The 14,362-nt window shown below is 47.4% G+C and overlaps 1 protein-coding gene across 1 annotated transcript in view; it reads right to left on the minus strand.

Moving 5' to 3' along the window:
• Nucleotides 1–13,376, minus strand: part of CLIC4 (chloride intracellular channel 4) — a 29,202-nt gene extending 15,826 nt beyond the window's left edge. The window contains exon 1 of the mRNA XM_082777417.1: nucleotides 13,219–13,376. Within this exon, the coding sequence (XP_082633543.1) occupies nucleotides 13,219–13,290 (72 nt within the window). The 5' untranslated portion in view covers nucleotides 13,291–13,376. The remainder of the gene's footprint in view (nucleotides 1–13,218) is intronic.
• Between the last annotated feature and the right edge of the window lie 986 nt (nucleotides 13,377–14,362).

The following is a 14,362-nucleotide window of genomic DNA, read 5'->3' on the forward strand; positions in this document are numbered from 1 at the left end:
AACATTGAAAAAGACACCACCTCATCCCATCTGAGTAAGTACATACATGTATATTTTCCCGCCCAGTCTAATCGTTTCAAGCAGAAACGATTCTTTGATTCAGAATCGAGCCCCATCTTCAAGTTTTACACCAACTTCACCAACACTACGTAACACAAGGCACAGGCAGAACGGCACAGGTGGGCACGTCCCATTCTGTTACGCTGTCCCCCACTCCCTCAGGCGGAAAAGCCACCACACGTTTATCGTAGAAGAGAACATGGGCATCTACCGGGGTGCAGCACCAAGACCGTACGGCCGTCCCCTCGGCACCTTGCAGCAGCTGCTCACGCCGCCGTCCTCAAGGGGCTCCATGGGGCCACCCGCAGCAGCTCCCCTCGCTCTCCTTTCCTTCAGCACTTCTGACCTCGAGACCAGAGCTGGTGCAATACCACATGGCCAGAGGTCTTGTCTTATACATCCCATGTCTTCTTTCATGTAATACAATTCCACCACCGAGTTTTATCATTTCCAGTGGAAGATTAAAGAATTGTGACTGGAATAAACCAATCTCAAATTCAGGAAGCATTTTTGCTTGTACTACCAATGCAATCTTAGTCCATCTGAAACCCAAAACAAAACTGCTTTGAAGTCACAGAACTGAAAAAAAATAAATCAAATTTTAAGGCATAGCACAGAACTGTGGCCTTCATTGAAGCCCGGTAACAAACCCAAAGCAATTCTTAATGAGGACCAAAAAAGGTGAAATGCATTTATGCTGTCCCACCAACTTGTACAGAAACTTTTCCTCTCTCTCAATATAAGCATAACATTCAAAATGAACAAACAACATGATCAATATCACCTACTTTTGTTTAAGCATTACAGAATTTTTAATTACTTTAAATCAGAGAAAAAGGATTACAGCCTCCTACCAAATAGTAATTTTATCAAAACCTAATGCATTTTCAAAGCTGCAACCAAACAGCTGAACTGAGCACAGACTTTTATATCTACATTCAAAAGTTTGTCCCACTTCTGCTCCAAAAAGTCCCGAGTTATTCTGAGCACATACTGGAAAAGGAATGCGGTCAGAACGCCAAGAAACTTCTGGCTTCGATGCTCTTGCGCCAAGGAATTCTGCTATGTAACTGTTTGCCCGAGAGGCCCGTTTTTTATCTTCCTGTATGTGATGCACTGAGAGCTGCAGCCCAGATCTGTTACAACCGCCACCACGAGCAGCACAGCGCTGGCAGGGCAGCACACGGTTCTCCTGCACATGGAACTTCCCTGGAGGGAGATGAGTTTGGTAGCTGCTGAGTCTCTGTCAGAGTCGGTGCAGGCTGATCTTCCCCCTGGAATATGTATCTGTGTCGGCAGTAAAGTACCTTTAAATATTGCAAGAATATTCTGATGTTCCACATGACTAGTCCTGCAGGGGATTATCATATAACAGTCATTTCTCAAGCTCACTGCTAGAAGCTAGAAATTTGGCAGTACCTGGTCTTTTAATTCAGGCCACAACATACCAAGGTATCTTCAGTCTCTAGTGCTCAGCCTCTAATCCTCAGCACCATCAGACTGAATATTAAACGTTGACTTCTCTATATGAACATCAGTCTAGATTATTTGTTACTTCAACAAGATTATACTCATTCTATACAGAAAAGCTAAGGACATCCAGTTGACTTGAATGAAGTTGTGTTACCCTCCAAACTGACCTCAACTAAGAAATACCTGAGAAGATGACAAAATGGACCTCACGTTACTTGTCAGGTGCTGGGCAGAGAAAGGGCTGGGCAGCCCCTGCAGCACACAGCGGGCAGGACTGCATGACAAACCGGGCTGCTTTTAAGAACAGAAGAGTCACAAGACAGTAAAACAAACCAGTGTGCTCCCTGAGAAGACAATCTGATTTATCATAGCCCACAAACTTAAAACGACTAGCAACTTCTAATGGCAAGTACCTCAGATCATGCCAGCTACCTGAAGAAAATGATCTGCTTATCCCTCTGCCCAGGAGGCTCGGCTCAGCTGATCCAGGTGGTGCAGAAGCCACCGCCTTTCTCTTTCCCCAAAGCAGTGATTTCATTCAAATTAGATCGTCTTTCCCGAAAAAATTGAGAGTCTAAGTAATCATACATTTTTCTAACAGCTAAATAAGCTAACAGAAAAAAAAAAAATCAATTAAAATTGTGAAATATTTGTGTTTACAAGAGCATAAAAATTAACTTGACTCCCACCACAATGACCTGCATGCATTTACTTTACCGAGGTAGCACTGAGGCTTACTGCAGACTAACAGAAATTGACAAGAAATTAAACACTCAAAAAGACCCATAGCCCTCATTATATAGTATACAGCTAAAAGACTTGAGAGTAAAACAGAATTCTAGAAATCTTTGGTCCTGAAGGCTTGCAAAATCGTTTCCAACAGCAATCAGTTCAAAGGAGCATATTATGATTTTCCCAAACTGCATCAAATGACTGCAGAAATAAGTAAAGTCAAAGTGATGGGAAACGCAGTACAGCTCAGGCTCTGCCTATAGAAATAAAGGCAAGAAAGGGCAGGGCAGTAGACCACCCCCCCGCAGGAATGAAGAACCATCAAAGCAATCTTTCCCAGATTTGATATACCAGGAAGAGGAGGGAAAAAAGTTTTGTTGAAGAAGGAAAAATCCAATTAAGAAACACATCACAGAATACTTCCTGAGGGGAAAAGAAAAGCAAAAAACACAGGTGTCAAAGCTAGTTACACCCCCAATAAAGTCTCCACTGATCTGAACAAGAAAATTGAACTTCAGCCTAGAGGATTAAAGTTCAAAATCAAGTAAACAGACTAGAAAAAAAAAAAAGTAAAATGAAAAACAATCTCTATTTCAGTTCTAACTAATAAAAAAATCTGCTGGGAAATCTACAAGAGAAAACAGCATGATATATACCCATTACCTCAAAACAGCAGATAAAAATCACTCTCGCACAGTAAGCTCATTCAGAAAATGAGCAAATTAATAATCCTACATGGATTAGTGTTTTGAGAGGAAACAGTTTAAAGTAAACCAACAAAGTGATTCAAGTGAAAAACAAGCAGCAGTTCAAAACCCCGGAGATGAAAGAATATAGACAGGAGTGGTTTAATGTTCCACACAGGAATACGGAAAAGTCTGGCAGTATCAGTCTAAACCCTTGCAGCTTGCGCCTTTATCTTGCCGAGCTGGATAAACAGAATTCCATGCTGTTGACTGGGTAGGGCTCTCAGATAAGACGTAAGGAACCGGGTCTGCGCGAGGACCGCGAGGCTCTGCCGCAACACCCTCAGCAGTCGGACAGGCTTGAGGGTGTCACAGGTACGTGCTGGTTTCGCCTGCCAAAACACACCTTAAAGGATCACAACGCCTGAAATATTAATGAGGCACCATTATGAGGAGAATATAGGTGATGAGGTGGTAGGATGCACGGGACAGAGAAAATGATGCACTATCTGTAACATGTGATGTTAGATGGATTCTCGAGCTTCCAGACTTATTAGCTTGTGGGGGCAGTTGTTTTCATGGGAAGAACAGGTCAGGCAGCAAGTTAGAATCCAGCCCCAAACTCTGCTGCTAACTAAATCTGGTTCTGCCACATTTAATCCGAGGTATGACAAGACAAAGGGACACCTCTGTCCCCAGCTCCCCCTTCGCCTTGCCCCCGGGCTAGCAGATAGCTCGCATCCAGTCCAGCTCCTGGTGGCAGTGGGTCAGGCTGGGACGTACTGGGACGCTGCCCTGCTGGACTGGCACACTGTGATAGAGGAGGCCCAGATGTCTGACAGCCCAAAGGAGCTCCCTGCCACAATGAGCAAGTCAGACTGAAGGTCAGATCTAGGAAAAAAAAAAACACACAGCTGTAAAACCAACTGCAACCTGCAAAGGATTCAGAATACTAGAAGGACTTTCTTGTCATGTTGCAATATAGATCCAGTGTTGGATTGCAGCTGCTGGAAATATGTAACTAGTGGCAGCAGCGGGTCATTGCTTGTGATGCACAACAAATCCAAACACTCATTTTCATCTTCTTAGCAGCACTGGAAGTGATCAACTAAACCTTACTCTAACTTCAGCACTGAAAGATTGTTTCTAGGTACACAGCCTGCCGCTATAGGAGTCCTTTCTTTCAAATGCAGCTGTCCTGGGAAGCATAAAACAGAGTGCTGAAAAAAGACCTTAACATGGAAAAGTTGAAGAACAGTACTATAAGGATAGACATACTAGCAGATGAAAACAAAATCTCAGGGTCTATTATTCAACCAACCAACCAGCACCTGCTACGGCAGCACAAACCAAGGGGCAGCCTTGGACAAGTCCTTGCAGCATGGTCCCTTCTCACACCAGACTTATCAAAGAGTGCTCAAGCAACAAACACTTCACAAACATTGCAAGAATATCCTCTTGCCTTTTTTTACAAAAAAAAATTGTAATTGTTGTTTATTTATTTATATGATTGAATGTCTCTGACAAGCACGCTGACTCCTACAATTCTTTTATGATGCTCAGAACATTCTAAATAAAACATCCAGCATCATTCTCATTACCTCAAAGGTCAGCAGTTTGACAAGTTATATGGCCATTAGTTCAAATTCACCTCTGTTCATCATGAGCCTACTGCATTAACAGGCACTACAGCATGCCTTTTTCTACATAATCTTGTTCTCCAAATCCATCATTAACTAACCTTCATCCTATGTCAACTGCTTTTGAACTCAGAAGGTAACTATTTTTATAAAGAGGTGTGTGCTTAACTTGCCTCTGCCTTCAACACCTACAAATAGGAAAGTATCTGCTAGGAAAAGAATGTACATCCATTTACAAACAGGCCAGATGATCTCAGAAAGCATCAAATTAAGCTTCCAGTGCCTATATCACAGCCTTATCCCTACATGAACTATATTGATTTGTGCAAACCCTTGTTTGACCTTTAGAAGGAAACTTAGAGCTTGGTAGTACTACATCAACTTAGGTTTAAACTCTTAGATCACCAGAAAAGTAATTATTTAGTGCTAAAGAACAATTTAGATAATCATTGCTACCTTAAATAGCTGGAGTACTAAGAAAAGCATAGGGGGAAAAAAAAAAAAAAACAAGTCCAGTGCCCATACCTGGAATTAGCTGTAAATACAAGAAGCCTAAGATGATTAACCTGTATTTTCTGTGTGGTGATTGACACCTACCCCAACCTGGGGAAAAAGCAACCTTAGCTACTGCTGCCTCTGGACAAGCCGCATCTTCACCTCATTTGTAATTGATCCAACTTCCACTTCAGCTGATATTCCTGGAAACTAAGAAAGCTTTTAAAAAAATAAATGAATGAATTGGACTCCCAGTAAGTACTTGAGATCTATTAAACCAGAGAAAGGAATGTTTATCAGCCCATTCAAGCAGCCTCTTAAGTCATCACCTTTCCCATTAGCTGCTGCTGTGTCAGACATTTGGCTGTAGCAGCAACTGACCATTTTAGGATGATGCTGTATTTAACCTTGTGATGCTGTTCCTATCAAAATACTTAGGAGATTTGTCTTGTACAGTTTCATGCAGCTCTTGCTTATTTTCAGCATAAAACTTTTGGGAAAAGCTATGGGATTTTCATGATGTATTAAAATAACTTCATAATTCAGTAGAAATTAATTAAGCTCTTCTAGTTCTTTGGAGAAAAGACATTATCCCACATTCATCCTTTGGGAGAATTGGATGGAGAGTCAGATCAAAACCTGCATTAAATACTAACCACCATTTTCTTCAGTGGAGCAATTGGCTTAATGTTACAAATATAATGGTACGAACTTGGTATTACTGTGGATAGCCAGACGCACAGCTTTCTCCTAGCCTGATGTAAGGAAAATTGATGTTATTAATAGCAGAAGCCTCACAGCTCATCTCTTCTACCCTTTTTATTCCAATGACAATACCTTTAACAAAGTGATTCAGCTGTAACAGACCTAAATAAAATAAATAATGCCAAACACACTGAAATCTGCTAAGTGACAGCTTGACACATTCTTGCAATTCCACAGTAGGAAAGGCAAGTATGCTGTTAACCATTCAGCACAACGTTTCTTTCCTCTCTCAGCTTATTAATTTGTTAATGAAGTGTGTGCTTCGGCTACACCCCAAGAGGCCCATTTCCAAGATCTCCCACCAAACACCGAAGCATCTATAGAAATCAGAGGAAGGAACAGCAAACCTGCATCACTGGGGTTCAGAAGACTGAGCACAATCTTAAATTTTAAGAATTCTTCAAATAACCCTTCGAACACACATCACTTCCATGGGGCAAAACAAAGTGCCCCGTTTATGGTAGTGTACAGCCGGGTTCTCAGAGCGAGGAGGTGCTGCCAGCTGGGCAGGATGCCCCCAGCAGAGCCAGTGCTGGATGCCCAAAGGAGTCCCACATCGATACACAAGCGCTCACCCAGGAGTTTCAAAATTCTGGAAAAAAAATAACACAGCTAAGCACAACTGCCTCCAAATATGAAATCAACAGCAGTGTCCATGGAAGAATTGCCTGTAAATGGAAAAAATTGCTTGAATTCTCAAAATTTGCTGAAGAAGAGCTGCCATCTTGAACCTGCATCCCCCGCTAACAGCACATTCAATGCTCTAGCAAGGAAAACCATTCACTTAGACCAAAATCGGCGCTGGAATTTTTATTCTGTAGCTACTAGCACACGAAGGTTCCGCGGGAGGCTTGCCCTCTGCTGCTTCTTGTTCCAGTGCAAGTGCTGAGCAATTCACTTACTAAGAGGCACCTCTGTGAACGTATTCCACACCCCTCGGGAAGCGGTATCCAAGGTCTTCATTCGCAGAGCAGAACTTCCTCCTTCAGCACATGTTGCCTTATCTCATTAAGATCCAGTACAGCATGTCTCATGAGGGCAGCTAAAACATCACTTTAAAAGAGTACAGAAATGTACTTATGCTTTCTTTCATTTTATTTTTAGACAAAACCACGTAAAAAACTATTTCCTTTATTTAAAAATAGCAGCTCTCCAAAGTACAGACCAAAGTCTCGCCAAAAGAGTAATTCTTTAACAGAGCCAAAACACTCTGAAGCTGATCCAGTAGCACTGACTGATCTCATCGGCTCTTCTCATGAAAATATACAGATGTGACTTCACTCCTGGATTACGCTCCTATATTTAGTTTATACCTAATATGGATATTCATTGCAGAACTCAGTCATTTCCTTTCCTCGTGCAAAGTTCTTTGTCCTTTGTCTAGCCAACAATACAAGGAATAAGTTTGAACTCCTAGAGAACTCGCACACAAAGACATCTGTAATTAATAGCAGTTTACCTTATACTTTTAACTTCAGCATAAACAAACAGCATTCAGAGCCCTGAAAATCAGATTATGCCACAAATGCATGTTTGACCTGAATTGAGAAAAAAAAATCAAAAAAAAGTTTAAGAAAAGACACTGTTCTCTTTTAAAGAAAAAAATATTTCAAGCAAAGAACATAAAGCCCCTGATGTCAAAGCTCTATTTAAACTCATATCAAGGCAAAATAATTGTTTTGGGATGTCTTAACTGTTAAAACGTTCAGAAACTCTTAATACAAAGGAAGAGCAGAATGAGTACCTGACACCTATTTTAGGAGTATACTGAATCGAAGAATATTCAAGAAAATGCAAGAAATAAAAAGTCGATTAGGACAAAAAGCAGTTGTTTCTTAAGGGTCATTTACAGAAGAACTTTGAATATAAAAATTGATTACATGGATTAACAAGTTCAGATGTAAACTATTTTTCCATAGACGGTCAACTTGCAACCAACCACCGGCTTCATTGAAGTTTGTTATTTTAGACAAACTTCAGGGCCTCACTTCTAGAAGTTCTTGCAGTCCCAAGTGCCTCTATCCTAAAGGAGAAGCCACCTCACCTTCTCCCACAGTCCAGTTAAGGCTTTACGGAATCGCCCTGCTCAGCTGGTTATCAGTTGCGAGGCCTAATCAGCAGAGGACATCTTCAAAAGAAAAATAAAATACCGACAAGTACATTTATTCAGCCTTAAATGTAGCTTCTGGGGAATTCTGCATAGCCCAGCAGGCCCTGGAGCTGCTGCAGGCGCAGTGCCTTGCGTTAGTCGCCTCACAGTGAATGCCCCCTCCACAGCCAACCTGAACGCACTCGCAGCAGTGAGGAAATAAGAGTGCACGGCTCTTCTGGTCCCTTCTAACTAAGGTACACTTAAATGCACACTTTGCAACCTCAGCGTACAAAAGTCACTTTCCACAGCAGACAGATTACTGTTTAGCCAAAAGTCCAACAGATTCCCTGGCTAGGCGCCTAATACCAGACTTTCACGGGATAACACAGCCCTCAAAATCCACAAGTTCAGTGACAAAAGATGGCCGCAGAGCCAGCTGCTTCTCTGCCCACCCTCTTCCCCTTAGAAGACGGGCAGGATTACTTCTCAAAGAGCTCTTTCTTCCCTCCCTGGTTCTTTCCATGAGCTTCGGCCAGGACAGCCTGCGCGGGGCCAGGCAGGGACGCCGCGAGGAACCACAACCGGCCGCTCGCCACGCTGGGGCCCAGAGTCCTGTTGGCCCCCCCAGCGGTGGAACCAAGCTCACAACCAGCCCTCACACCCACCCGCTACTTCTCAGCCATCGAGGCAACTCCCTCCAGAGGATTCTCATTCTCCTCAAATATTTTTGTATCATCTCTAGTGGCAAGTGTACTCTTCCCTGCTTCTGTGCATTCCTTACTACACACGTAGATGGCTGGACCGAAACACAGAAGCACAAGGCTCGCACTGCTCAGCCCTCGGCGTGCATTGCCCCCAACTTTCAATAGGACCCAGGTCCCAAAGCTTCTCCAGCAATACCTGGCCTAACCCACAGGCGCCTCTTTTCTTTTGAGCCTCCACTGCGCAGCCCGAGACACTTCCCTTCGGATTTATGCTCAAAGAACGCCTTTGTGGCACACAGCCCCTGCGAACACCACGGAGCCAGTGACTCAGAAGCCCCGCTGCAGACGGCGGGCAGAGGAGCAGGCTGCACAGACGGCGAGCTGAGGCTCAGGGACTCCGCCAGGCCGCTCGCTGCGGGCAGAGGAAAAGCAGGCGAGCAACAAGCATCCTGCTACTGCGAAGCAAGCCTCAAGTTCTCCTGACCACCTGAGCTGCCTAGGTGCTAATCGCTGGCGAGGGGAGGGCAGATGCCAGTGAAAACCCTTATTGCTGTGGAAAGACATTCAGAAGCAATTTCACAATTAAGATAAAGTAATTCCTCTCCGTAACCCCTTTGGAAATTATTGCTAGAAGTTTTTAAGCTTATTTTCCAATGTTTTGGAAAAAAATTATGTCTAGACTTGGGGCCCTCTCTCTATCTGTGAAGAATATGTTGCAAAGTGCACTGGTTCCTGCATCAGCAACCAGATCAAAAAAGACAAAGAGGTTTCTGGATATAAGAAGTCTCCCAAGAAGAAATTCAAACAATGTAGTTTGTTGGCCAAAGAAAAAGGCCTGATTCGCCACAATTAAGCACAGGTATACCACGATGGTTATGCTTCAGTGTACGACGGGATCCTTCACAATAAATAAGCCACACATGAAATGCTGCTATCCATACCAAATGCATACTGAGAAAGTTCTCAGGTGCTGAGGTTATTACACTAAAACCTCCAAAGGATGATCTTGTACATAAGGAAGAGATTTATCCAATAAGATTACCAAGTGACAAGCCTGCCCCTGACAACACCATCTCTGAGAAGCAATGTTATGTGTCTCTAGTTTTGTTATTTCTTCCCCTCCCCCCCCCCCTTTTTTTTTTTTTTTTAGTTTTACAGCTGTATTGCAGTTGACAAAAAAATGACAATGAGCAAGTTTATGGAACGATGTGTTATAAACCAACATACAGCAGCATGACAGATCAGACCTTACATAAAGACACTCAGGCAAAGAGCAGCCGTAGAACAAAGGCAGACCCACAAGCCAGCAGGACAGACAGATCGCGCTCCTTCACCCAGCACGGAGCTAGCATCGAGTCCGCTGCTAGTGATGCGGGCACACATCCCTTCCCTCTCAGAAGCTTCCACATCTAACTGAACAAACTGCATCTAGGTCCCAGAAGACAAAGTTCACCTGCCAAATTTCTCTTTAATTCAGCCATAGAGAAATGTAGATAAACTTCTGACGCAATCACTGGGAGTTTTAGAGGAGGATATTTATCAAATATGAATTCACAGCTTTTTCTCTACAGACAGCACAACTCACATCTGATTTTCAAAACAAGTGCCCAGTTTCACAAAGACATCTTATCTGAAAGCTGCTGGATATCCACAGCCTAATTAATTTACATGTATACACACGTCACACAGCTGAATACGACCATATATTCCTTAATGATTACCTATATCTACTATAAACCAATGTCTCCTGCCAACAGATATACGACTAGGAATTTCTTGTTTGTTGAGTTTGTTTTTTTTCCTTAACGCTGAACTCACTGATCGTCCATGTCTTCACCTTGCTATTGCAAGAAGAATGCGATTGCTGGCTGCCCTCTGGAACACCAAAGGCTGAGCTATAGGCAACTTCCATCCCCACCTCCTTTGTACACATCTTACTCTGCACAGGCTCTGTCCTGCGGTTTCTGCAGGAGAGTGGCTCTGTTTGACCAAAGCAGTCAAACATACTTTTTATTTACAGTAAAAATCCACACACGACCAACTAAATTGCAGTTATTAAAGGGCCGATATGAGCTGTATTCAGATCCCAATGCTTGAGTTTCTGTGTGCACGTTCATCACAGTGTAGTCTTCACTTTTCTGAAATGCCACCAGGGTATATAAAAATATTCATTAGACAATGGAAGTGGGCCTCCCTTATTAATAATACACATGAACATACGAGGAACTGAATGAAATCAGATACATCACTCGTTTCTCCTAACCAGCTCTCAGAAGACTTGAGAAATATTTTCACTTAGTTTAAAAGAGCCTGCAGGCAGCCCACCAGAGCTGTAACAAAAAAGCTCCTGAAGTTGCTTGTTATAAGACCAAGAAAGACATTATTCATGTCAGTTCCAGCACCACAATATAAACATTTTCTTACCTGAATATTCTAATTCTGCACAACCTTTATCACAGCCGATGAAAATACAGGTTATAACAGACTGATACACTACACTGTCTTCTTGAATAAGCCGAAGCAATCAGCGTGTGTCTGACAGCCCTACGCAGCTATTTGTATCTGCACACTCCTTGCTGTGCCCACCCTATCCAGTTACTGATCACAGTTAAAAAGGATTCAAACACAACATTTTGGGCATGAAACCAAGCAGTTTCCCCTGCTTCACAGGTTTGTTTCTCAAGCTTTAACCCATACTTCTGTTTCATCTTAGTCTGGCTGCTACAATCCTTTGTACGCAGGTCATACAGTTGCCGCCCTTCAGCCGCAGGCATTTGGCACACATTTCTTTTTTCGTCAGGAAGTCCTGCCACCGCCTCTGTCTGAAGCACTTTGCAGACTGGCAGTGCACTGTTAGACCCGAACCCCCACGCGCTGCTCAGAACGTTACCAAAGTGTGAAGTCCTGTTCTCAGACTCAGCAGCGTCAGACTTTTTCTGGTCTGCACCCACAGCCAGGTGAGAACTGCGCAGAACAGACAAAACCAGACACTGTGCTTTGCATTTATAAAAGAAAAAGATTAAATCAAATTCGAGTGCTCTGCTAAAAAGATGTTGTTAGTTCTATTGAAAAAATATAAATATCTTCCTCTCATTCACATGAAGCGATGCTCTGGGCAGTCAGACAGCAAACAAGACTTCTGTTAGCTTTACAGGGATCACTATTCCAGCAACACTTAACAGATTCAGCCCAGTATGGGGCAGGTAGCAACACCAGATGAAACAACTATTTCCAGTGTTCAGGGGGGTAGAGGGTGTTCCTCCTCTGCAGGACTTTCCAGGAAAATAACCTTTACGTAAAGATCATGAAGACAGACAAAAATAAATCCCTTTTTGTCCTGAACTCTACTGCAAAGGCTGCCAGTATAGAGCTTGTAGCAGTCATTCATAACACTGGGAAAAGGCTTCCTTGAGGGAGATAGTACTCACTGATAATCCCGAGCACAGCTGTCCTAAATCCATCCCAATAAAGAAATTTTAACCGAGGGTGACAGAAAAGTCCCCTGCTTTTTCCCTTTCATATTCATTGATGTCATTGCCAGTCCAATACTAATCAGAATCATTTTTTTTCTGACAAGTAATTTTACTCTTTCTTTCCTGCTGCTCCTCAAGCCTCCTTGAAGAGATCCACAAGGATTCACCCTGCCCCCAAACCCTTCTGCCATCAGTAACTGCTCTAATTTGTTTAAAAAAAAAAGACAAAAACTGGCGAATGAGCTTTAGGTTGGATGAAGGTAAGCGGGCACGTTACACCGAAGAAGTACTGCTATAAATAATTCAGAGCAGCCTGGAACACAACTGCTGTCCCGGTGAGCTCGAACCGAGCTCCGGGAGCCTCCGTGCTCGGCCCAGGACCAGGCCTGGACCCCCCCCCCCGCACCTCCACACTGCTAACGAGTCAGAAAAGAGCGAAAGGCAACTTTTTTGGAGCACCACTTCATAAACTAGCGGCGTAGGAACGGCTTCTTGGCAAAGCCCCCGTGCCGTGCAGGAGACGCCCCCCGCCGCCCCCCGCGCCCGGCAGCCCCCAGGGCCCGGGGCTGGCCTCCCACCGCCCCCCCCCCCCCCCCCCGCCACCCGGGAGCCGCGTCCCGGGGCCCCTCGGCTGTTCCCGAGCCGCGTTTAAACGGGGAAACCGAGCCGCCCCCCCCGCGCCGCCCCGATAAGCGGCCCGGGGGCGCGCAGCCCCGCGACAGGCGGCGACAGGGGCGACACGGCGACGCCCAGCGCGCGGCCACGCGGGGCTCGGCCACGCTGGGGCTGCCCCGAGCCGCCGCCACCGCCCCCCGCGGGCCCCGGGCGGGCGTTTTCCGCCCCGGCCCCGGCCCCAGCCCCAGCCCCGCGCCCCCCCCCCCCCCCCAGCCCCGGCCCCTTTTGTGCGCGGCCGCCCCGCCCCGCCCCGCCCGGCCCGAGGGGAGCGCCCCGCGCCTCGGCCCCGGGACCCCGCGTGCGGCCCGGGGGCCCCGCGCCCGCTGCTGCGGGGGACGCGGAGCCCGCGGCGGGGGGAGACGGAAAGGGGAGGGGGGGGGGGGGCGCCCGGCGGCACGAGGGGAGCGGCGCCGGGCCCCGTACCTTGACGAAGAGCTCGATGACGGGCTCCTTGTCGCCCTCCTTGAGCCCGTTGACCGGCACGGACAGCGCCATGCTTCGCCCCTCGCCCGCAGCTGCCCCCCCGGGACGGCCGCCGCCCGCTCCGCCGCTCGCCTCGCCCGCCCTGCGCGCGACTGCGGCCCCGCCCCGGCGGCACGGGGACTCGCCGCGGCCGGCGCCCCGGGGGCGGGGCCAAGGCGGGGGGCGGGGCCAATGCGAGGGGGCGGGGCCGAGGGGGCCAACGGTTCCCTGCGCGGGCCTCGGGGGTCGGCACAGGGCGGCGCGGGGGGGATCGTGGCGGAGGCCCCGCGGGCGCTGCCGGGCCCGGGGCGGCGGTGCCCGTTCCCGGTCGTTTCACCGAAGCTGCCCGGGGCCGCCCGCGACCCCCCGGGAGCTGCACCCAAGGCAGCTGAGGACCCTGCGGCCGGGACGCGGTGGCACGCGGCGCCCAGCCCCGTCCTGCCGCGGGGGCCCCGCTGCCCTCAGCCCCTCGGAGCCGCACGTCCCTCAGCCGATTCCCGCTCCCCGCGAGTCCCCATCCACAGCAGGGAAGCGGCTGCCGGGCTCTCGCCGCGCCGCTAGGGCCGGGCAGCCGGCACGGCAAAGCCCTCGTGGCTCCCGCGGCCTCCTCACGGCGCTTGGCAGCCGCCTCCCCCGGGAGATCCCTCCCCGCTGGCCTCTGTTTGTGGTGCGGAGCCCGGGAGCCGCGCTGATTCACAGGGTGGGACCGGCCGAGCGGGCAGTCGGTGTGTCACCGCCACCAACCCCGCTGGGAGCAGGACCACGCGTCCCAGCCCCGGCCAGGAACCTCAGCGAATAACCCACCCTAAATGACTTAGACCGTGCTACAAGGGTAGCTCTGTTGGAACGGGGCTGGGGGAGAGGGGCAGGGAGGGCAGGGCGGGGAGGGAAGAACACTTCCCCTGAGCGGGGTGGTCACGGAGCTCCGCGAGCGGCCCTTTGGGGCCTTCAGGATCGCTTTTTGTGCATGACAGAAGAAATTTGCCCCAGTTGAGGCCCGTGTCCCCGGTGGATTCAGGAACTGCTGACAGGGGGCTTTAATTGCAAGGACACAGCAGCTCGCTGCCAGGTAAGGCCGTTACCCTCTGCTGCTCGTCCGCTGCCT

The sequence above is a fragment of the Aythya marila genome (assembly GCF_965140915.1).
Source record: "Aythya marila genome assembly, chromosome: 22".
Lineage (NCBI taxonomy): Eukaryota > Metazoa > Chordata > Aves > Anseriformes > Anatidae > Aythya > Aythya marila.